This window comes from Corythoichthys intestinalis, chromosome 4 (assembly GCF_030265065.1).
Source record: "Corythoichthys intestinalis isolate RoL2023-P3 chromosome 4, ASM3026506v1, whole genome shotgun sequence".
Classification (NCBI taxonomy): domain Eukaryota; kingdom Metazoa; phylum Chordata; class Actinopteri; order Syngnathiformes; family Syngnathidae; genus Corythoichthys; species Corythoichthys intestinalis.
The window spans coordinates 4,168,452-4,193,658 of NC_080398.1; the positions used below are offsets into that span (position 1 = coordinate 4,168,452).

At 41.2% G+C, this 25,207-nt stretch overlaps 1 protein-coding gene across 2 annotated transcripts in view; it reads right to left on the reverse strand.

The window, feature by feature from the left end:
- The window catches only part of si:dkey-22o22.2 (neural-cadherin), a 213,857-nt gene extending 190,432 nt beyond the window's left edge, over positions 1-23,425 (reverse strand). For both annotated transcript variants that reach the window (XM_057833588.1, XM_057833589.1), the window contains exon 1: positions 22,246-23,425. In XM_057833588.1, coding sequence (XP_057689571.1) covers positions 22,246-23,146 — 901 coding nt within the window. In that variant the 5' untranslated portion in view covers positions 23,147-23,425. The remainder of the gene's footprint in view (positions 1-22,245) is intronic.
- Positions 23,426-25,207: the final 1,782 nt, after the last annotated feature.

Consider the following 25,207-nt stretch of genomic DNA (forward strand, 5'->3'; position numbering starts at 1 on the left):
ATGCAAACATATCCTCCATTACTAATTTAACCGAGGTCATGCAAAAACAAATTAAGTCGATATCGACACTCAGAAGAAAAAAAAAAAATACTCGATACCATTTTAGATTAGGGCTGCAGCTATCGATTATTTTAGTATTCGATTAATCGATGAACTATTTAGTTCGAATAATCGAGTAATCGGATTAGGAACATTAAAAAGTAAAATACCTGAGCTGAGCCTCAAACGGTTAAAAAAAAAAAAAAAATTGAGGATCTTTGTACAACAAAAGAACAATTGGCTAACTTACATAGCAAAGTCCGCTCGCTTAAATGCTATAAAATGCTAACTTTTTTTTTTTTTTTTTTTTTTACAATGCTCTTAAAAAAGTTTAAACACACACTCCCACAAAAAAACAGCAAAATATATCTATAAACGAAAAAAAAAACTTATGTTGGTCTTAACAGGGAGCAATTGGATTCAGCCATGTGAAATGAAGCAGACCAGAGGGCAGTGTATCTACCCTGATCAATAAAAGTACATGAAAACACTTTAAAAATAAACCATTACAACGCCACTTTAATTAAACAAATACTCGACTCAAAAAATATGAATTTGAATAATTTTTTTATAATCAAATACTGGAGTTAAATTATATGATTATTTTGTCAAATGTCTGTTTTCAATTTGTTTTACATCCTATAAATTAATACTAATATGACTTAACATGGGAAATGCAAACATATCCTCCCTTACTAATTTAACCGAGGTCATGCAAAAACAAATTAAGTCGATATCCACACTCAAAAAAAATACTCGATACCATTTTAGATTAGGGCTGCAGTTATCGATTATTTTAGTATTCGATTAATCGGTGAACTAGTTGGCTCGAATAATCGAGTAATCGGCTAAGGAACATTAAAAATTAAAATACCTGAGCTGAGTCTCAAATGGTATTAAAATAAAAAATGAGGATCTATGTACAACAAAAGAACAATTGGCTAACTTACATCGCAAAAGTCTGCTAGCTTAAATGCTATAAAATGCTAACTTTTTTAAAAAATGTTTTACAATGCTCTTGAAAAAGGTGTAAAAGGTTTAAACTAGGGCTGTCAAACGATTAAAATTTTTAATCAAATTAATCACAGCTTAAAAATTAATTAATCGTAATTAATCACAATTCAAACCATCTATAAAATATGCCATATTTTTCTGTAAATTATTGTTGGAATGGAAACATAAGACACAAGACTGATATATACATTCAACATACTGTACAGAAGTACTTTATTTGTTTATTATAACAATAAATCAACAAGATGGCATTAACATTCTGTTAAAGCGATCCATGGATAGAAAGACTTGTAGTTCTTAAAGGATAAATGTTAGTACAAGTTATAGAAATTTTATATTATGTTAAGGTTTTCGTTTTAATAAAATTTGCAAAATTTTCAATCAAAAAATAAACTAGTAGCTCGCCATTGTTGATGTCAATAATTACACAATTCTCATGGTGCTGAACCCATAAAATCAGTCGCACCCAAGCGCCAGCAGAGGGCGGCAAAACTCCAAAAAACACAAGTAACAAGTGAACATGACCCTTAGCTGTCATTTTAATCTGCTTGAGCGGGGCATGTGCGTTAATTGCGTCAAATATTTTAACGTGATTAAATAAAAAAATTAATTACCGCACGTTAACGCGATAATTTTGCCAGCCATAGTTTGAACACATACTCCCACAAAAAAAAGAAGAAAAAAAAAAAGGGCTAAATATATAACGAAATTACGAATGCATTAAAAAACATTAACGCAAACAAAAACTTAGCTTATGTTGGTCTTAACAGGGAGCAGTTGGATTCAGCCATGTGAAATGAGGCAGACCAGAGGGCAGTGTATCCAACCTAATCAATAAAAGTAAATGCAAACACTTTCAAAATAAACCATTATAACACCACTTTAATTAAACGAATACTTGAAGCAATAAAAATTAATCTGAATATTTTTTTCCTAATCAAATACTCGAGTTAAATTATATGATTATTTTGTCAAATGTCTGTTTTCAATTTTGTTTTACATCCTATAAATAAATACTAATATGACAGAAAAAAGGTCAAAGAAAAACCAATACTAAGCCACTATGTATGTGAGGAAGAGAAAGAGATGCCTGGAAGACGAGCGAGCAGAAAATGGTGTCCACATATCTTGTTGAAACACTCTCTGGCCTGGAAGCCATTTTTTCTATTTTTTTAAACGACGACGCCAACGCCTCCTCTTGCAGCCTTTATCATCCAACTTCAAACATCAAAAAGTTCCAGAAGAGCAAAACCAGCAGAAATCATCATTTCAGTCTGTTTCTCGAAATCTCCAAATGAATGTTGTAGTTTCTCAACAACTAAGTCTTTACAATGCAAGAAAAACTGATAGGGGTGAACATTGATTCGACGTCTAGTGCCGTCAATGGCAGCCAATTAGTTGAATTATGGGGTTGTGAGGTCACAGGTCACGAGGTTCAGAAAAGGAAATTCGTGATTAATTGAGAAAGTATTAGTTTATTATCTCAAATTTGCAAGGTAGGTGATATAATGAGAAGGGAGAGGTCAAAGGTGAAGGCGAACTTCGAATCCCCCAGTCCAATTAGATTGGACATGAAGTGCTGTCAATGGCAGCAAGCATTTGATCGCTGGAAGACCTTCCAGTAAAAACCTATTGAACGTCTAGCGCTGTCAATGGCAGCCAATTAGTTCAATTTGGGGGTCGTGAGGTCACAAAGGTCAGAAGAGGAAATTTGTAATTACTTCATAAAGGATTATTATCTCAAATTTGCAAGGTAAGTGCTATAATGAGAAGGGAGAGGTCAAAGGTGAAGGCGAACTGCGTATCCCCCAGTCCAATTAGATTGGACATGAAGCGCCGTCAATGGCAGCAATCATTTGATCGGTGGAAGACCTCCCAGTCAAAACGGTTTGGACGTGTAGCACAATCAATGGCAGCCAATTAATTCAATTTGGGGGTCGTGAGGTCACAGAAGTCAGAAAAGGACAGTCTTGATAACTTGAGAACAGATTATTTTAATATCTCAAATTTGCAAGGTAAGTGATATTATGAGAAGGGAGAGGTCAAAGGTGAAGGCGAACTGCGAATCCCCCAGTCTGATCAGATTGGACATGAAGCGCCGTCAATGGCAGCGAGTGTTTGATCACTGGCAGACCTTCCAGTCAAAACGGATTGAACGTCTAGGGCCGTCAATGGCAGACAATCAGTTCAATTTTGGGGTCGTGAGGTCACAGGGGTCAGAAAAAGAAATTTGTGATTACTTAAGATCAGATTAGTTTTTATATAAAATTTGCAAGGTAGGTGAAAGAATAAGGAGTGGTCTAAAGTCAAGGCCAACTGCGAGGACCCCAGTTCAATTAGATTGGACACGAAGCGGCATCAATGGCAGCAAGCATTTGATTGCTTGCAGACCTTCCAGTCAAAACGGATTGGACGTCTAGTGCTGTCAATGGCAGACAATCAGTTCAATTTTGGGGTCGTGAGGTCACAGGGGTCAGAAAAAGCAATTTGTGATTACTTAAAATCAGATTAGTTTTTATATAAAATTTGCAAGGTAGGTGAAAGAATCCTTAAGGAGTGGTCAACCGAGCCCCCCAGTTCAATTAGACTGGACGTCTAGCGCTGTCAATGGCAGCCAATTAGTTCAATTTGGGGGCCGTGAGGTCACAGCGGTCAGAAGAGGAAATTTGTGATTACCTCAGAAAGGATTATTATCTCAAATTTGCAAGGTAAGTGATATAATGAGGAGGGAAGGGTCAAATGTGAAGGCGAACTGCGAACCCCCCAGTTCAATTAAATTGGACACCAAGGTGCGTCAATGGCAGCAAGCGATTGATCACTGGCAGATCTCCCAGTCAAAATAGATTGGACGTGTAGCACCGTCAATGGCAGCCAATTAGTTCAATTTTGGGGTCATTAGGTCACAGAGGTCAGAAAAAGACATTCGTGATTACTTCACAACAGATTTGTTTATTATCTCAAATTTGCAAGGTAGTTGTTATAATGAGGAGGAAGAGGTCAAAGGTGAAGGTGAACTGCAAGCCCCCCAGTCCAATTAGATTGGACATGAAGTGCCGTCAATGGCAGCGAGAGTTTGATCGCGCAAGGACCTCCCATTCAAATAGATTAGACTTCTAGCTCTGTCAATGGCAGCCAAATAGTTCAGTTTTGGGGTCATGAGGTCACAGAGGTCAGAAAAGAAATTTCGTGATTACTTGAAAACGGAGTAGTTTATTATGTCAAATTTGGAAGGTGGCCGATATAATGAGAAGCAAGATGTCAAAGGTCAAGGTAAACCACGAGCCACCCAGTCCAGTTGGATTGGACACCAAGCGCTGGCAGACCTATCTATGTGTAAAAAAACGACACCAAAACAAAATAGCGCTTCCTAGTCATGCACGCTAGGTGCTAACGACTAGGCCGGACCCCCTCGACACGGAACCCCCTCAACACGGCAACACGGCGTTAGCGTTAGCGCACACCTCTTCACGGCCGAGCTGGTAATCCAATCTGAAGCAGGTTTGTGTTGGCGACGCTGCGCCTTCAAATAAGCTCTGACAAGACGACCACCGCTCACACCCTCGGGCTAGTCTGTGTGCGCGCTAGTGTGTGCGTGCAGGTTCATTGTCATCATAAATCTTGCTCTCCACGCAAAGTTTGTGTGTCTGTGAGTGCGAATGTGGAAGATCTTTGCGTATGCTAGTTAGATGGGGCTTTGCAAGGCAAAAGTCATATACAGGATTTGCCAAAAACGGTTCCCCCCCAAATTTGCCCAAAACTGTCCCATTCATTTCTAATGGATGCCATTGACAGCCATGTACGTCCAAATTTCCCATTCATTTTCAAAGACAGGAAAACAGGACTTTGTGATTTTTGACTATTTACCCTGACAGACCATAAACATTCAACTGGCGCCCAAGTAAGTCGATGCTATTGACGGCCATGAACGTCTATGCCATTGACGGTCATGTCCTTCCAAATTTTCAATTCATTTTCAATGGCAGAAAAACCTGTGTGGTTTTGATGAGAATAAAAACCCAATTTTATAACTATAAGCTGCCTAAATCTACTTCCTCTTAATGGCAAGCAAAGGGCCTTAACGGCAACAGACAGAGACGAGTGGACATGGGCTTTAAATTGTAGTCTTAAAAAAGGTCTTGAAACTACAGTGACCAACCTGAAAAGAAAAGTAAAATGAGTGACTTTCTGTTGCCACTAGTTGGTGCTACGGAGTTGATGCAAAAGACCCCTACAGCACCCTTCAGGGTGCGACTCTCACCAAGCATGGGAAGTTTGGCGCAGATATATTGTATGTCTGCCAAGTTATGACTTCAGAATTTGTGGCGAGAGGAAATGGCGACGGTCATTTTCACTTTCTTGTTTGGACCCCTCCGCTTCAACAAAACTTCAATATTTTTCATCAGGTACCTGAACACATGTCTTAAGGCTTCCCTGAAACAGGTTTGAGCTCAATAGATTTTTTTCCCTTGGAGGAGGAGCCTGTCTCGTAAAAAATGGCTTTTTTCTGTTCCCACTAGGGGGCGCCAGGTCTAATGGGTAATACTTCAATGCAGTCGTGTCCAGGCTGGGATACCTCATACACATGCCAGATATGAAAAAGATTACACATTGTATGAGGGAGTTATTAGTCATTTTCTGAATTTGGCGTTTTGCCAAAACAAATGGCCGACTTTGGCACCCCGCCCAGGTCAAGCTCGAGAATGAAAATTCACAGTTTTGAGAACTTAAGATCTCATATGTCTCATGAACATTCTCACCAATTTTGAGGAGGCTCCAACTAACACTCTATGCACCAAGGTCTCAAATGTGCACCCTGTTAATCGATAAAAATTTCACATTCAATCCTAAATACCAGAGTCCCTGTTGGGTTTCAAATATGAGTAGAAGAGACTTTTTGGAGCAGTTTTGCACAATGTATCGACTCCCCAAATTTCATTGCTCTACGTACAAAAAACCTAAATGGAGAGGGCTTTTTTAAAAATACAAAGGGGCGCCACTGAGCCATTTTGTTACATTTTATCGCAACGTTGCAAAATTCTCAAAATGTACGCGAAGTCGCATGTATGTGCAAATTTTGGTGAGTTTTGAGCATGTTCAGGCCTCCAAATTGGCCATTTTCATGTGCCGAGGAGAAGAAATAATAAGAATCCTTTGCATTACAATAGGGCTCTCGCACACTTAGTGCTCGGCAGGGCCAGCCCAGGCCATTTGGGGGGCCCTAAGCAAAATATTGCAAAGGGGCCCATATTTTTGGCCCACCATTTCGTCACAGTGTACTGTGAAACCCATACATGCAATCCAAGCCATACGCCCATATTTTGTATATTAATCAGATTGTGTTGCACTGCATACTTCAAACTTCTCACCCCAAATGATTGTCAGTACTTACAGTAGATAGCGCCAAACCTTTTTCTAAAAGAGGAAAGAAAGAAGTTAAGTAAGAACTTATATTTTTTAAGCTTGTAATCAAGTATCAAAACTCACAAAAGTCAAATAAAGCAAACTGTAGTAAACAAAATAGAATATAAATTTAAAAATTGCCAGATTGGGGGCCCCCTAGTGTTCAGGGGCCCTAAGCAGCTGCATAGTCTGCGTATAGGCTTGGCCGGCCCTGGTGCTCGGGCCCTAATAACACATGTGGGATGTTTGACTATGTCAACGCATACCGAACCAAAAATTGACTATGATTTCGCGATATTTCTCTAGTGAATTTCGAAGAAATCATCCCAACGCAACACGAATGACGCTCAACTCGTACGCACTCCAAGAAGCAGACATGAAAGTGTTTGTGTATTTTGCGTGTGTGGGCGCGAATGTGTCCGCATGGCCAAGAACGCATGTGGGTCATGTTACCAGGGAGCGCCGACAGCTGGCTCCGCACGCGTTGATTGAAGTCATTATTACTACGTTCCCGAGTGTACTTTGAGCTTTAATTGACGACAAGCAGACCTGAAGCAACCCGCTAACCTGGCAGTGACACACACGTCCCGCGATGCGACACTGCGAAGACGCCGTTAGAGCATATTTTATACGGAGGACTTTTGATTTTTGGTCGTTCAAAGAGCATCGACTTCACAGTGCGGGGAAATGTAATGAACGAAAAAAGGGATGTTCAAAAATTCAATTTAATTAGCTTTTTCAGTGCTGTTGACGGTGACAGACGTCCAATTATGTGGTGCCTAAATCATCCTGAATTTAAAGGAGTTTATCGATAGTGGACGTCCAATTCATTTGAAGTGGGAGGGTGGCAGCGAATGAACTTTTGTTCGCCCGCCCAAAATTTGCCCAAAATGTTCCTATTCATTTCTAATGGCCAAAATTTCCCATTCATTTCCATAGGCCCTATTCGTTATTCCGTTGACAGGGAGTGACCTGTTATCGACAGAAAGTGACTCCGAAATGCTTTGAAATCAACAGGAAGTGACCCCAAAATGTCCCCAAATCAACAGGAAGTGACCAATTATCAACAGGAAGTGACCCTGAAATTCACTTTTATCAATAGGAAGTGACATAATGTCAACAGGAAGTGTCCCCGAAATGTCCCCAAATCCACAGGAAGTCACCTGATAGCAACAGGAAGTGTCCCTGAAATATCCCCAAATCAAGAGGAAGTGGCCTGATAACAACAGGAAGTGACCCTGCAATGTCTACAAATCAACCGGAAGTGACCAGGTATCAACAGGAAGTGACCCTGAAATGCCACTATATCAATCGAAAGTGACCTGATATCAACAGAAAGTGACCCTGAAATGTCCCCAAATCAACAGGAAGTCACCTGATATCAATAGGAAGTGACCATGAAATATCTTCAAATCAACCGGATGTGGCCCTATATCAACAGGAAGTGACCCCAAAATATCTAGAAATCAACAGGAAGGGACCTAATTTCAAGAGGAAGTGTCCCTGAAATACCCTAAACTCAACAGGAAGTGAGTAGAAACAGGAGGTCACCAAAAACTGTCTCAAATCAACAGGAAGTGACAAAATCAACAGGGAATCCTCCAAAATTAATAGGAAGTGATCCTGGAATGCCCCCAAATCAACCAGAATTGACCCAAAATCTGGGTCTTTGAAAAAAGACCAATGAAATTTACATTGCATTGATGCCAGTGACGGCCGTTTATGTCGGATCTATTGATGCCAATGTACTCTGTTTCAATTGAGGCATATGGATGTCGATGCCATTGACGGCCATGGACGTCCAATTATGTGGTGCCTAAATAGTCCTGAATTTAAAGGAGTTTATCGATATTGATAGTGGACGTCCAATTCATTTGAAGTGGGAGGGCGGCAGCGAATGAACTTTTGTTCGTCAGCCAAAAATTTGCCCCAAATTTTCCTATTCATTTCTAATGGCCAAAATTTCCCATTCATTTCCATAGGCCCTATTCGTTATTCCATTGACAGGGAGTGACCTGTTATCGACAGAAAGTGACTCTGAAATGCTTTGAAATCAACAGGAAGCGACCCCGAAATGTCCCCAAATGAACAGGAAATGAACTTACATAAACAGGAAGTGTCCCTGAAATATCACCAAACATACAGGAAATTACCTGACATAAACACGAAATGACCCTGCAATGTCTACAAATCAACAGGAAGTCACCTGATATCAACAGGAAGTGACCCTGAAATTCCCCTTTATCAATAGGAAGTGACATAATGTCAACAGGAAGTGTCCCCGAAATGTCCCCAAATCAACAGGAAGTCACCTGATAGCAACAGGAAGTGCCCCTGAAATATCCCCAAATCAACAGGAAGTGGCCTAATAACAACAGGAAGTGACCCTGCGATGTCTACAAATCAACCAGAAGGTACCAGGTATCAGCAGGAAGTGACCCTGAAATGCCCCTATATCAATCGGAAGTGACTTGATGTCAACAGGAAGGGTCCCCGAAATGTCCCCAAATCAACAGGAAGTCACCTGATATCAACAGAAAGTGACCCTGAAATGTCCCCAAATCAACCAGAATTGACCCAAAATCTGGGTCTTTGAAAAAAGACCAATGAAATTTACTTTGCATTGATGCCATTGACGGCCATTTATGTCGAATCTATTGATGCCAATGTACTCGGATTCAATTGAGGCATATGGATGCCGATGCCATTGACGGCCATGGACATCCAAATTTTTTCCCATTAATTTTCAATGGCAAAAAATCAAATGTCCCCAAATCAAAAGGAAATGACCAGATATCAATACGACGTGTCCCCCAAATGTCCTCAATTCCATTGACACTTATGGTGGGCGCTGCCATTGACTTCCATGGACGTCCAAATCTCACATTCATTTTCAATGACATTTACTTTGTTTAATGCTATTGAATGGCATGTTTGTCCAATCTATTGATCCCAATGTACTTGGATGCCATTGACAGCCATGGACGTCCAATTTTTTTCTCATTCATTTTCAATGGCAAAAAAACACTACGTCCCCAAATCATCAGGAAATGACCTGATAGCAATAGGACGTGTCCCCGTAATGTCCCCGATTCCACTGACTCTTATGGAGGGCGCTGCCATTGACATCCATGGACGTCCAAATTTCCCACTCATTTTCAATGACATTTACTTTGTTTAATGCTATTGAAGGGCATGTTTGTCCATTCTATTGATGCCAATGTACTTGGATTTCATTGACGCCTACGTAAGTCGATGCCATTGACGGCCATGGACGTCCAAATTTTTTCCGATTTATTTTCAATGGCAAAAAAACCAACGTCCCCAAATCAACAAGTAATGACCAGATATCAATAGGACGTGTTCCCCAAATGTCCTCGATTCCACTGACGCTTAAGGAGGGTGCTGCCATTGACGGCCATTTATGTCCAAATTTCCCATTCATTTCTAATTGCATTTACTTTGTTTAATGCCATTGACTGGCATGTTTGTCCAATCTATTGATGCCAATGTACTTGGATGCCATTGACAGCCATGGACGTCCAATTTTTTTCTCACTCATTTTCAATCGCAAAAAACACTACGTCCCCAAATCATCAGGAAATGACCAGATATCGATAGGACACGCCCCCAAATGACCTCATGACCAGGCCACGCCCCCCAAATGACCTGGTATGACCAGGCCACGCCCCCCCAAAAGTCCCCAAATGACCTGTTATGACCAGGACACGCCCCCCAAATGTCCCCAAATGACCTGATATGACCAGGCCACGCCCCCCAAATGTCCCCAAATCAACAGGAATCGACCTGATGTTGTCCCCAAAATGTCCCCAAACCAACCTGGGTGGCGCTAAGATCTGTATCCCCACACAGCAAAGACCCAGAGTAATTTCTCCAGAAATGGCAGTTTCTAGTTAAAATTAATTTCCATCTCCATCAATGTTAGCTAACCACAAAGCTAGCATTCTTGTGTTAACTTTTTGTATATTCCTGCTTTGTTCCCCTTTAAAAGGTCATTCTGGAGCGCGTCAGCATGTGGCCGCCATAATTTAGCCGGCGGCCTTTTTCGCACACGCTAACATTAACACACGCACCAGCAGCGAGAAAAACGTGCAGATCGAGAACGGTGTGATCAATGCATGTGACAATGACGGACACACAAATGCACTCGCCGTGAAGCTCGGCTGCCTCCGGGACACACAATTTGCTATTTGCGCGGGCGTGCACGCACGCTAACGCTCACGCACGTACTCTCAGCAGTGGCAGGTTGCGTCCCGCCTCTGGCCAAATCCACAAATAAAGACAATGGAATGAAACGTAGCGACAAACTTTGCTGCACGGCGACCGGTCGTACGTACGCATATCAACAACTATACTGTAAATACTAGCTAACGGCTTGATGAAGGTAACATTTTTCACATTAGCCGTAGCATTTGTCACATTTCCCGCCCAGTCACAGACAACTTTGAATAGCTTTATTTGAGAAACCACAGCGTAGAAATTCCTGTTGATCTGGCGTCATTTTCGGGTCATTTCCTGTTGACGCCGGGTCACTTTCTATCGATCTGGGGCATTTCAGGGTCACTTCCTGTCTATGGAATGGGAAATAGGGCATGTGGAATTAACTGTAGCGACAAACCTTGAAATGGTGGCATTGTGAGGTCACTTCCTGTTTATAATGGGTCACTGCCTATTGATTTGCGGCCATTTCAGGGTCACTTCCTGCTGATAACGGGTCATTTCCTGTTGATAATGGGTCATTTCGGGATCACTTCCTGTTGATGTGGCGTAATTTTGGGGTCACTTCCTGTTGATCTGGGGTCATGTTAGGGTCACTTCCTGTTGATACCAGGGTCATTTTAGAATCACTTTCTGTTGATAAAGGGTCACTTCCTGTTGATGTGGAGTCATTTTGGGGTCACTTCCTGTTGATCTGGGGTCATTTTAGGGTTACGTCCTATTGATAATGGGTCATTTTACTATCACTTCCTGTTGAAACAGGGTCACTTCCTGTCATTTTAGGGTCACATCCTATTGATAATAATTTCCTTTTGATTTGCGGCTATTTCAGGGTCACTCCCTGTTGATAACGGGTCACTTCCTGTTGATAACGGGTCATTTTAGGATCATTTCCTGTTGATCTGGGGTCATTTTAGGGTCATTTCCTGTTGATACAGGATCACTTCCTGTTGGTGTGGAGTAATTTTGGGGTCACTTCCTGTTGATCTGGGGTCATGTTAGGGTCACTTCCTGTTGATAAAGGGTCACTTCCTGTTGATGTGGAGTCATTTTTCAATCACTTACTGTTGACTTTGGGCATTTCGGGGTCACTTCCTATTTATCTGGGGGTCATTTTAGGGCTACTTCCTATTGATAATGGGTCATTTTAGGATCACTTCCTGTCAATAAAGGGTCACTTCCTGTTGATGACGGGTCATTTTAAGGTCACTTCCTGTTGACAAAGAGTCACTTCCTGTTGATCTAAGGTCATGTTAGGGTCACTTCCTGATGATACCGGGTCATTTTAGGATCACTTCCTGTTGATAAAGGGACACTTTCTGTTGACGTGGAGTCATTTTTCGATCACTTCCTGTTGATTTTGGGCATTTCGGGGTCCCTTCCTATTGATACAGGGTCATTTCCTTTTGAATTGCGGCTATTTCAGGGTCACTTTCTGTTGATAACAGGTCGCTTCCTGTTGATAACGGGTCATTTTAGGGTCACTTCCTGTTGATACAGGGTCACTTCCTGTTGATGTGGTCATTTTGGGGTCACTTCCTGTTGATCTGGGGTCATTTTAGGATCACTTCCTGTTGATACAGGGTCACTTCCTGTTGTTGTTGTCATTTTAGGGTCACTTCCTATTGATACAGGGTCATTTCCTTTTGATTTGCAGCTATTTCAGGGTCACTTCCTATTGATAACGGGTCATTTTAGGGTCACTTCCTGTTGATACAGGGTCACTTCCTGTTGATGTGGTCATTTTGGGGTCACTTCCTGTTGATCTGGGGTCATGTAAGGGTCACTTCCTATTGAAACCGGGTCATTTTAGGATCACTTCCTGTTGACAAAGGGTCACTTCCTGTTGATGACGGGTCATTTTAGGGTCACTTCCTGTTGATCTGGGGTCATGTTAGGGCCAGTCACGGTTAATAACGGGTAACTTCCTGTTCATTTACGGGCATGTCAGGGCCACTCACGGTTAACAACGGGTAACTTCCTGTTGATCACAGGTCACTTCCTGTCAAACTTATTTTGTTAACAGCTCACTTCCTGTTGATGACAGGTCACTTTCTGTCAATGGAAGGGCGAATAGGGCCATTGAACGAAACAACAGCTACATCTACCGACGTGATCGTTGACTGCCGACCCTCCCAGTTAAAATTGAATGGACGTCTATGGGCTGGAGCAGAACGTCCTAATAGTTTATTGACGGCCAATCGGCAACTGCCCGGGGCAAGTCCGCTCACCAACTAGGACAAGGTCGCCCGATCGGAATCAACACGCACTGTAACCACGGAAACGCCAATCGCATTCCTAGAATCTACCGGTTTGGACGTTTATCAATGATTTGTTCACTTGTAGTTTATGATGAAAAGAGAGCGGAACGTACCGTGACGAATGTCGCTAGTGAGCTGAACGTACGTCCAAATCTCCACCGTGACGCCTGTCGCTCAACGGAGTCCGCGAGAAGTCCTCGGGGAAGACGAGGACCGGTGGGGGTTGAAGCCGCTTGGAGCTTATCTGTTCCAGGCGAGTCTCCTCGAGGGGGGACGGATCAGAGTCCCCAAGCGGTCCAGTCATTAGAAGGCCCAAAAAGTTTTTTAATTTGGCTAACTTTGAAAAGCTTTGCTTGAGAAACCAAAGCGACGTGCCCGGAATTCAAACTAGAAACTGGAATTTCTGGAGAAACAGCAATGGGACCTTTGAAGACCCGCCCAGGGATATTTCAGGGTCACTTCTTGTTGATAGCAGCTCCAACTACCCGGGCCGGCGAGACTCTAATAACCTGGCCAAAAGGCCAAACGTCGCGCGTTCACCTTAGTCTTAACCCCTTGTACTGACTCCATTTTGAACGCTGGAAAAAGGCTTCGCAACACAAGTTGACAATTTATTCTGAGTCGACAGCAATCATACAGGCGAGGATTTAGGGTCACCATTAACAAGTTGACAAAAGGTTCCCGAGAAAAATGACAACTATTAGTTAAACATTCAGTCTTTTTGAAGTTCTCTTGCGGTGCGGGCTGTGGGCAGAAGAAGGGTGTGTTTGGGCATTGTTTAGGATTATTATATGTTTGTGGATTGGACAGGAGGATTCGGGAGTTACTGTTGTCAGGGCAACAAGGGTTGTGGATTTTGCCACCTCAGCGTCAAAGGGGCTCTTGGAGTCTCAGCAGTCATGTTATTAGTTGGCGTTCTCCGGTGTTCCTTGTGTTGGGACAGGGCTTCCCGCCATTTGTTCTGGACTGTCCGGGAGAACTGATTGCGAGAGTTGGCGGTGCAAACGTGGGCTTGTCAGCGTCAATTTTGCTCAGTCCCACGTTGGGCTTCCGTGATAAGAAGGTGTCATGTATCTCTTATGCCCTATGTCTATTCCGCTGTTTTCCTTAAACTATGATATAAGTGCTCTTTATTTTATATTGGTTGGGTTAGAGTAATACAAACAGTCAAACAGTAAATATGAGAAAAGTTACTATTCCCTTCAAAAGCAGGTCGCTTCCAGTTCATTTGGGGATTTTCAGGGTCAATTCCTGTTGATTTGGGGACATTTCGGGGACACTTACTGTTGATATCAAGTCACTTCCTATTGATGTAGGGGCATTTCAGGGTCACTTCCTGTTGAGAGCAGGTCACTTCCGGTTGGTTTGCAGACATTGCAGGATCACTTCCTGTTGATATCGGGCCACTTCCTGTTGATTTGGGGATATTTCGGGGAAACTTCCTGTTGGTATCAAGTCACTTCCAATTGAACTAGAGGCATTTCAGGGTCACTTCCTGTTGATGTGGGGACATTCAGGGAAGGGTTTGGGCATTGAGCATCGATGGGACCCAGTTCGAAAACTTCGATGGTCCCGGAACCATTCAAATGTTTAAATTTCAATTCCATGTTTCGATGCTTCATTAATTTGCCGCCAATTCTCTTTGATCTCAGTTGCCAGATCATCCTTGCAGGTCGGAGGACCATTTTTTTTTCAATTTCCAACACAGGTTTTCAATAGGGTTGAGATCTGGGCTATTTGCAGGCCATGACATTGACTGGATGAGTCTTTCTCCAAGGAATGCTTTAACAGTTTTAGCTCTCTGGCATGATGCATTGTCATCTTGGAAAATGACAAACATATTTTCAATTGAAGGGATAAGAAAGCTGTCTAAAATTTCAATGTAAACTTGTGCATTTATTGAAGATTTAACCACAGTGCCTTTGCTTGACATGCAGCCCCATATCATCAAGGACTGAGGGATTTTCTATGTTTTGTTCAGGCAGTCATCTTTGTAAATCTCACTGGAACAGCACCAAACAAAAGTTCCAGCATCATCACCTTGTCCAATGCAGATTCTTGACTCTTGACAAGGTGATGATGCTGGAACTTTTGTTTGGTGCTGTTCCAGTGAGATTTACAAAGAGGACTGCCTGAAGAAAACATCAAAATTCCCTCAGTCCTTGACGATATGGGGCTGCATGTCAGGCAAAGGCACTTTGGTTGAATCTTCAATAAATGCACAAGTTTACATTGAAATTTTAGACAGCTTTCTTATACATTCAATTGAAAAGATGTTTGTCTGTGAGCTTTTGAAAAATAAACATCTTTGTGTGAGTGCACTCCTGCTGAAAGAAACTTCATCAAATTCAAGTTCAAAGGCTGATATTTAAATACAAGTTAAAAAATAGCCCTATGAGAAGGTCATATAATTCATAAATTTCATATTAATTGTATTAATAATAAATAATAAAAATGATGAATAATAAAATAATGATTTTTAAAAAATAATAATTTTAAATTCATATAATTTAAGAAATCATCCAGAAATGAAGACACTAATATTATATTACGATAATAATTAAGAAGTTATTAATTGGTTATTCATATAAATAAATGTTTAAACTTTACATTTTTTGACCCTGCCTCTTTCTTTTGTGTGTTTGTTTGTGTGTTTTTTGTATTTTTTTTTACCCTGTCTCTTAAAAGAATCGGAATCGAAACATGGAATCAGAATTGGAATCGGAAATTATTTTATTACGTTTTTATTCATCATTTACCCTAATTTTCGCACTATAAGCCGCAGCCCACCAAATTTGGCACGAAAACGGCATTTGTTCATCGATAAGCTGCACTGTGCTATAGGCCGCAGCTGTCCTGACTGTATCATGGGATATTTACACCAAAAGATATTAACCGGTAAAACTTTATTTGACAGCGGCATCATACGACTGTCAAAAGACTAAATGAAGCACCATGAAGCTTTGAACCAATTGGCTGCAAAGCTTTTTTGCTTCAAGAAGCTTCATTTGACCATCACTGCTCCCTTGGGGGAGACAGTCAACCTCTGCTGCCATCTGCTGTCAACACTGTTGTCATCCCACATGCCTCTTAGCATGTATTGCAGCGCTACAATCTAACAATCTACAATCTAGCGCTAACAATCAAAAATCATGTTCTGTGCTAAATATTTCTTCAGTTACTGTTCCAGTTGTTTCATCAATTGCTAGTTATGGTATTTGCTAACACTTTATTTGACAGTGGTGCCATAAGACTGTCATTACACAATCATGATTATGACTGTCCTGAGCATTCATTCAGCAGTCATTAAGTGTTATCCGGCAAATGATCTCACTTTTGAATGAATGCAAAAGATCCAAGATGGACAAAAATTGAGTTAGTGACATAATTTGCCAAATGACGCTTAATGACATAAGTATTCAGTAATGTCCATGATAGTGTCATGTCAAAATTTTAATGATCTTATGACAGTCTTATGACACCGCTGTCAAATAAAGTGTTACCTAAAAAAAAAAACAAATAAGCCGCAATGGACTGTAAGCCATAGGTATCAAAATGAAGGAAAAAAGTAGCGGTTTATAGTCTGAAAATTACAGTATTCATGTAGTATCGAAAACTTTTGCTAGCTTAGCCGTTAGCTAATGTTGACAGAACTGGAAATTGAACAAAAGTTGTGAATAAAAATTTGTTTAACAGTGTCTATTAGCAACAAACGAGGAATAAACTCATTTTAGTTCGCAGTAGAAGGATGATTGGTCACCAAATTATCATCATTTCCCGCAGTCACATTCGCTAGGTTGTCATGCGAAACACTGACGCACTCTGGAAATACATTTTAAAAGACAATAAAGCCGGAATATACAAAAAAATAAATATAGGAATGCTAGCTTAGGGCTTAGCTAGCATTGACATGGACGCAAACTTAGAATTTTTTCTGGCCGTGTTTTCACCTCATTAGAATCCTTTAGTCTCCGCGAGTTACTGATCTTTATTCTGCCGAGACAGTTTTACGGGATTATAAACGACTCCGTTTGCTTCTGCGACCAATCGGACCCCTGACGAAAAGCAGAGCGCCTCAATCAGAGCCGGAGTTTACGCGGCGTTCAGCAGCGTGTCCCACAAATCACGCTCAGGACAAGGCCGGCTCGGTAACAAAAACTAAACTTCCTGTCCCACGGGATCGGGGGGGTTTTGGCGGCGCCCCCGCTGACAGAATCGGGGACCGAGGGGACGTCCAGGTGAGCAAACACGGCTAATTAGTGCAAATAAACAGCGGCCGCGCCGCTAGTTTGCGCTGATTGAACAAACGTGACCTGGATGTGATGCCGCCGCCCGACGGGGGCCGGTTTGGAGTCCTGCTTAAACATTTATTCTGCTGGTGGCGGCGCGGGGGCGGGGTTATGAGGGTCAGAGGTCAGAGCAGCATCTGGATGTCGTTTCATCTTGTCAAACAGGACGTTGTCATCTTCGACACTCGGTTGGTTTGTTTGCAAAGGATTTCGTTTTCAGCTTGGCAGGTTAGATGAAGAACACGTTGAGCTTGACATGAAAATCGTGTCAATCAAGTTAGGGAAAGAAAACAGAGATTTTTAGGCAAGCTGTGGGAAGGCGAGCACATATTTTTTACATTTTCAGTACTAATAAACTTTGCAAGCTTGTTCATTGTGTAGGAGATTTATATTTAGTTTTAGTTCAGAAAGGGCTCACAGTGACCTGCTGATTTATTTATTTATTTTTTTCTTTATTTAATTCAGCTCGATGAGCGCAGACAAAGATTAAATTTGGTAGGCATGTCTCCCATGAGTAGACCCACAAAAAAGTTTTAAGAAATTATAACCTAAAAGACAGGAAGTAAGCTGTTTTATTTTGAAGCGAAAGTTTTACTAGTTAATTTTTTGTGTTGAGTGTTTTGAAAATGAATCCCCCTAATACGGTTTCACTTAGCATCATGAAATTTGGTGGGCATGTCTGTCATGAGGATACTCACAAAAAAAGTCTCAAGAGACCATGTCTAAAAAGACACAGGTAGTCTGATGTTTTGGTTTGAATTGGCCATTTTCAGATAAATTTAAGCAATTAAAATGGTCCTTTAAATGCTTTGAAAATTCAGACCCCGAATACAGTTTCAGATAGCATCATGAAATTTGGTGGACATATCTAGCATGAGGAGACCCACAAAAAAGTCATAAGAGGCCATGGTCGAAAAGGCACAGGAAGTCTGCCGTTTTGGTCTAAAGTGGCCATTTTCAGGTAAATTTAATCAATTAATAATGTTATTTTAATGATTTGAAAATTCAGCCCCTAGATACGGTTTGACTTAGCATCGTGAAATTTGGAGGACATGTCAATCATGAGTAGACCAACAAAAAAGTCTCAGGAGGCCATGTATGAAAAGGCACAGGAAGTTTGCTGTTTTGGTTCGACGTGGCCATTTTCAGGTAGATTTAATCAATTCATAGTGTTCTTTGAAATTATTTGAAAATTCAGCCCCTCAATATGGCTTCTCTTAGTATCGTGAAATTTGGAGGACATTTCTTTTATCAACAGACCTACAAACAAGTCTGAAGAGGCCATGTCTGAAAAGACACACCAAGTCTGCTGTTTTGGTTTAAAGTGGCCATTTTTAGGTAAATTTAATCGATTCATAGTGTCCATTGAACATTTTGAAAATTCAGCCCCCGAATACAGTTTCACTTAGCATTGTAAAAATTGGGGACATGTCTATTAACAATAGACCTACAAAAAAAGTCTCAAGAGGCGATGTCTGAAAGTCAGCTGTTTTTTATTTGAAGTGATCATTTTCAGGTAAATTTAATCAACTAATAGTGTCCTTTGAATGTTTTGAAAATTCAGCCCCCACATACAGTTATACTTAGCATCATGAAATTTGGAGGACGTGTCTATCATGAGCAGACCTACAAAAAAGTCTCAAGAGGCCATGTCTGAAAAGACACAAGAAGTCTGCTGTTTTGGTTTAAAGTGGCCATTTTCCGGTAGATTTAATCAATTAATAGTATTCTTTTCATTTTTTGAAAATTCAGCCCCTAAATAAGGTTTCACTTAGCATCATGAGATTTGGTGGTCATGTTTAGCATGTGTAGGCCCACAAAAAAAGTCTCAAGAGGCTATTTCCGAAAAGACAAAGGAAGTCTACTGTTTTTGTTTAAAGTGGCCATTTTCAGGTTATTTTAATCCATTAATAATGTCCTTTGAATGTTTTGAAAATTCAGCTCCCGAATAAGGTTTCACTTAGCATCATGAAATTTGGTGGGCATGTCTATCATGACTAGACCCACAAAAAAGTCTCAAGAGGGCATGTCTGAAAAGACACAGGTAGTCTGCTGCTTTCATTTAAAGTGGCCATTTTCAGGTAAATTTCATCAATTCATAATGTTCTTTGAATGTTCTGAAAATTCAGCCCCAAAATAAGGTTTCACTTAGCATCATGAAATTTGGTGGGCATGTCTACGTTGAGTAGACCCACAAAAAAGTCTCAAGGGACCATGCTAAAAAAGGCACAGGAAGTCAGCTGCTTTGGTTTGAAGTGGCCATTTTCAGGTAAATTTAATCAATTTTTAGTGGTCTTTTATATGTTTTGAAAATTCAGCCCACGGGTGTGGTTTCACTTAGCATCATGAAATTTGGTGGGCATGTTAATCATGAGTAGACCCACAATAAAGTCTCAAGAGGCCATATCTGAAAAGACACAGGTAGTCTGCTGTTTTGGTTTGAAGTGGCTATTTCAGTTAGATTTAATTAATTCGTAGTCTCCTTTGAATGTTTTGAAAATTCAGCCCCCAAACACAGTTTCACTTCGCATCATGAAATTTTCAACACATGTCTACCATGAGTAGACCTACAAAAAAGTCCCAGGAGGCCATGCCCGAAAAGACTCAGAAAGTCTGCTGTTTTGGTTTGAAGTGGCCATTTTCAGGTAAATTTAATCAATTCCTAGTGTTCTTTAAAATCATTTGAAAATTCAGCCCCTGAATACCGTTTCACTTCACATCATGAAATTTGGTGGACTTGTCGATCGTAATTAAACCCGCAAAAATGTCTCAGCAAGCAATGTCTAAAAATTCACAGGAAAATCTGATAATGTATCTTAAAGTGGCTATTTGGCTTAAAAGTGACCCCAAATTTCATTTGAAAATTCGCCCTCCAAACCCAGTTTGACTCAGCAACATGAAATTTGGTAGACATACCCATCACAAGCAGACCCACGCAAAAGTCTCAGGAAGCCATGCTTGAAAACACACTGAAAGTCTGCAATTTTTGCTTGAAACTCAATTTCCAGGTGTCCTTTCATTGAACATTTTTAAAATTCAAAAAACACCTAAATTAATTTCACTTAGCATCATGAATTTTGGAGGACATGTATATCATGAGTAGACAAACATAAAAGTCTCAAGAGCCCATGTCCGATAAGACACATAAGTCTGCTGTTTTGGTTTGAAGTGGCCATTTTCAGGTAGATTTAATCATTTCATAGTGTCCTTTTCAATGTTTTGAAAATTCAGCCCCTGAATATGGCTTCACTTAGCATTGTGAAATTTGGAGGACATGTCTATTATCAATAGACCTACAAAAAAGTCTCAAGAGACCATGTCTGAAAAGACACATGTAGTCTGCTGTTTTGGTTTGAAGTAGCTATTTCAGTTAGATTTAATCAATTCGTTGTCTCCTTTGAATGTTTTGAAAATTCAGCCCCCAAATACGGTTTCACTTTGCATCATGAAATTTTCAACACATGTCTAACATGAGTAGACCTACAAAAAAGTCTCAAGAGGCCATGCCCGAAAAGACTGAGGAAGTCTGCTGTTATGGTTTGAAGTGGCCATTTTCAGGTAAATTTGATCAATTCCTAGTGTTCTTTAAAATCATTTGAAAATTCAGCCCCTGAATACCGTTTCACTTCACATCATGAAATTTGGTGGCCTTGTCAATCATAAGTAACCCCACAAAAAAGTCTCAAGAAACAATGTCTAAAAATATACAGGAAGTCCGCTAATGTATCTTAAAGTAGCTATTTGGCTTAAAAGTTAACCCAAATTTCATTTGAAAATTCACCCTCCAAACCCAGTTTGACTCAGCAACATGAAATGTGGTTGACAAAACTATCACAAGGAGACCCAAGCAAAAATCTCAGGAAGCTGTGCTCGAAAACACACGAGTCTGCTAATTTTGCTTGTAACTATTTCGATTTCCAGGCGTCCTTTCATTGAACATTTTTAGAATTAAAAAAAAAAAAAACTCTCCAAAATTAGTTTTACTTATCTTCATGAATTTTGGAGGACATGTCTATCATGAGTAGACCAACAAACAATTGTCAAGAGGCCATATCCAATAAGACACAGAAGTCTGCTGTTTTGGTTTGAAGTGGCTATTTCAGTTAGATTTAATCAAGTCGTAGTCTCCTTTGAATGTTTTGAAAATTCAGCCCCCAAATACGGTTTCACTTCGCATCATGAAATTTTCAACACATGTCTAACATGAGTAGACCTACAAAAAAGTCTCAGGAGGCCATGCCGAAAAGACACAGGAAGTCCGCTGTTATGGTTTGAATTTACCATTTTCAGGTAAATTTAATCAATTCATGTTCTTTAAAATTATTTGGAAAATTCAGCCCCTGAATACAATTTCACACCGCATCATGAAATGTGGTTGACTTGTCAATCATAAGTAAACCCACAAAAAAGTCTCAAGAAGCAATGTCTAAAAATCCACAGGAAGTCTGCTAATTTATCTTAAAGTGGCTGTTTGTGACCCCAAATATTCATTTGAAAATTCTCCCTCCAAATCCAGTTTGACTCAGCAACATGAGATTTGGTAGACAAACCTATCACAAGCAGACTCAGGAAGCCGTGCTATAAAAAACACACTGAAAGTCTGCAATTTTTGCTTGAAACTCAATTTCCAGGTGTCCTTTCATTGAACATTTTTAAAATTTAAAAAACTCAAAAATTAGTGTCACTTAACAACATGAAATTCAGTATAGACACACCAGGAATAGACCCCCCAAAAGTCCACAACTGAAAAACACCGGTAATCCAACTTAAAACACCAATCAGCACAAAAATCTTGAGAGTGAAACCTGATTGCTGACCAAAACAAACACTCACAAAGACAAACCAGATGCAGCAAACAACACACACTTGATGAGTGTGACTCTCTTTGAGGTCCAAATGTGTGAGTGTTTGCTCAAACAGCACCACACAAAAGCACACACAAATCCCTGCAGAGCATTTTTTCCCTCAAACTAAACAAACAATTAAAAACCAAGTATTCTCACCTCTGTGTTTGTGGATCTTGACCACGACTTCCACGGGTTCCGTCAAGCTGCGCGCCAGGAAAACTCTCCCCGAGTCCCTCTCGATCTGCACCGGCGAGTCACCGTCGGAGCTCACCTCGAACCATCGCTGCTCGAACCTCCGGTCGGGGACCGTAAACACGAGATCCCCGACGCCGGCTCCGTCCGGGACGCTCACGGGGTAGATCACCTCCTCTGGGAGGGCGCGCGACTTTCGCTTAACCGTCCGGCGAACCAGGACTTCCAGGACAATCGGGCCGCCAACCAGCGGTGGGTCCCCGCCGTCTTTGACGTAAAGCCGGGTCGTGACTCGCTTCACCCCGCGGAGGGATCCGATCAATATCACCTGTCCACTTTCTGAGTCCACCCTTAGGAAATTGGACTCTTGCGCGTAAAAACTCACGCGTCCGTTAACATCCGCGTCTCCATCTTTGGCATCGAACCGGGTCAACTCAGTACCGAGTGGGGTGAACTCCTCCACCTCCACGGTTCGGTTACCAGTGGTAAAGCGGGGCGCATTGTCGTTGACGTCCGACACCTCCACCTGAATCAGAATTCGAACCCCCGCGCACCGGTCCACGCTCAGCTCGTACATGGCGATGAACTCTCGGTCCAGACGTTTAGTTGACACCAGAACCAAATGCCGGCGACGTCCCTGCAGGCGAACGAGCCGGAAATCGCACGCGTAGCTCCCCTTGAGCTTGGCTCCACTACCGGGACAAACACCGGTTAACACCGGCACGGCTACCCCGGCTACGGGCGTCCCGGCCGGGGAGTTCTCCGCGATTCGCCCGGAGAAGTGAAACCGACGAGCGGAGGCGGGGAGCAATTGGACCAAGATGAAGATGAAGAGAAAGTGGCAAAAGACTTCTTTTTTGGTCATGTTTCCATTAAAAAAACACACCACATCGACAAATTAGTCTTTTTAGACTCAAATTTAAACCAAAAAAATGACAATTTAGTCAAACTTCCCTCTTTTTAATCCTACATTAAAAAACAAGAAATCCATCCTTTGAACCATGATGCAAAATAGGAGTTCACTGTTTTTTATTCTCGCTTTGTTTATATAAAAAAAATATATATTTCTTAAATTAAATATAAAATGTGAGCTATGTAACGCTAAGGAGTGGCGAGTTTGTCCAACGCTGGATGAGAGTGAAAAAAGGGGAGAAAGGAGAAGAGGAGAGGCGACCCAAAGGGTTCCATGTGGCTCTTTAGGCTCCGCCCACCCCACGAGGGGATGGACCAATTGGAAACCAGGAGTGAGGTTTGAATGACAGGCAGGAAAAGAGAGAGAAATGGCATTTTTGGGCACCTGCGCTAAAGTTCAGGACCTTGTTTTAACCATTTCTTACAGGGAATATATTTTTTTCATCATTATTATTACATTCATATAGGTTAGGAGTCTCAAACTTGCGGCCCAGGGGCCAATTATGGCCCAAGGGAAAATATTTTGCGGCCGCCATTTGCAGACGTGGGTAGAGTAGCCAAAAATTTGACTCCAGTAAGAGTAGCGTTACTTCCAAATAATATTACTCGAGTATCAGTAAAAGTAGTCATCCAAAAATGTGCTAAAGTACAAGTTAAAAAGTATCCAATCAAAAGAAGACTCAAGTAATGAGTGACATTGTGAGTAACTGCTTTTTTTCTCTTCCCAAAACAATGGCATTTTTTTCTCTCAGCAAAAACATATCTATATGAACTGTTTTTATAATGATAATGTACAATAACCCATTACATAACCACATTAAGCCCCAAAAATACAAAGAAAAAAATCATTTAATTCCGGCGAGAGAAAACAAACAAACAAAAAGACAGAAATTAAGCATTATTTGCCCAAAGAGCACAAGTGCCCTCTAGTGGAGAAAATACAGTGGTATGGAAAAAGTATCTGAACCTTTTGAAATTTCTCACATTTCTGCATAAAATCACCATCAAATATGATCTGATCTTTGTCAAAATCACACAGATGAAAAAAAAACAGTGTCTGCTTTAACTAAAACCACCCAAACATTTATGTTTTCATATTTTAATGAGGATAGTATGCAAACAATGACAGAAGGAGGAAAAATAAGTAAGTGAACCCTCTGCCTAAGGAAACTTAAAGAACAGTTGAAACCAATTTTTACCAAACATTTAAAGTCAGGCGTGTGCCCAATCACTGATGAGTGGTTTAAAGCTGCCCTGCCCACTATAAAACACACACCTGTAAAGAAATGTCTTGGTGAGAAGCATTGTCTGATGTGCATCATGGCTCGGTCAAAAGAGGTTTACAGTTACGTCGGCGGGCAGTCATTCCCCCCCCCTAGTCCTCGCGTCTCCCGCTCGTCCTCGCTGCGCTGAGGAGAGCGTTGTTGACGTTATATTTGTGCCACACATTTGTGCTAAGGGATGATATTCTTGTCTAGCATTTTTGGATGTTAGGTGCATTCACATGACTGTAAAACGCCTAGTTTCGCCACCTTTGTGACAAGGTTTACCGCACGTGCACGCAGCATGCTACTGGGTGTGCGCGCGTACTCGTGCCCCCCACCGATTTATTCATTGCACTGTTTGAGTCAGATGTGTGTCTATTACTGACTGCTTGCACTCAATGTGTATTGTTTATTGCATTGGCACTAATATACTGTATTTTCTCTTTCCTTGAGAACCACACGCAGCTAATTTCACACACGTAGCTATTAAATTTACATAGTCAAGTCTACCTCCACACACATATTGAAACCAGTTAACTCAGCTAAGTCTTCCACCCATACAAATCCATCTTCCTGTCACGCATTCACCTGATGATTTAACGCTCCTCCTATCAAGTGCCATTTATGTAAATAGTTCTGCCTGTTGCCACCCTGTTGCCAATCTGTTGTCAAGTTGGATTAAAGATGAAAGGACCAACTCCGCTCTCAGCTCTTGTGTTCTGACCGACACCCCGGGCCGAACAGACCAT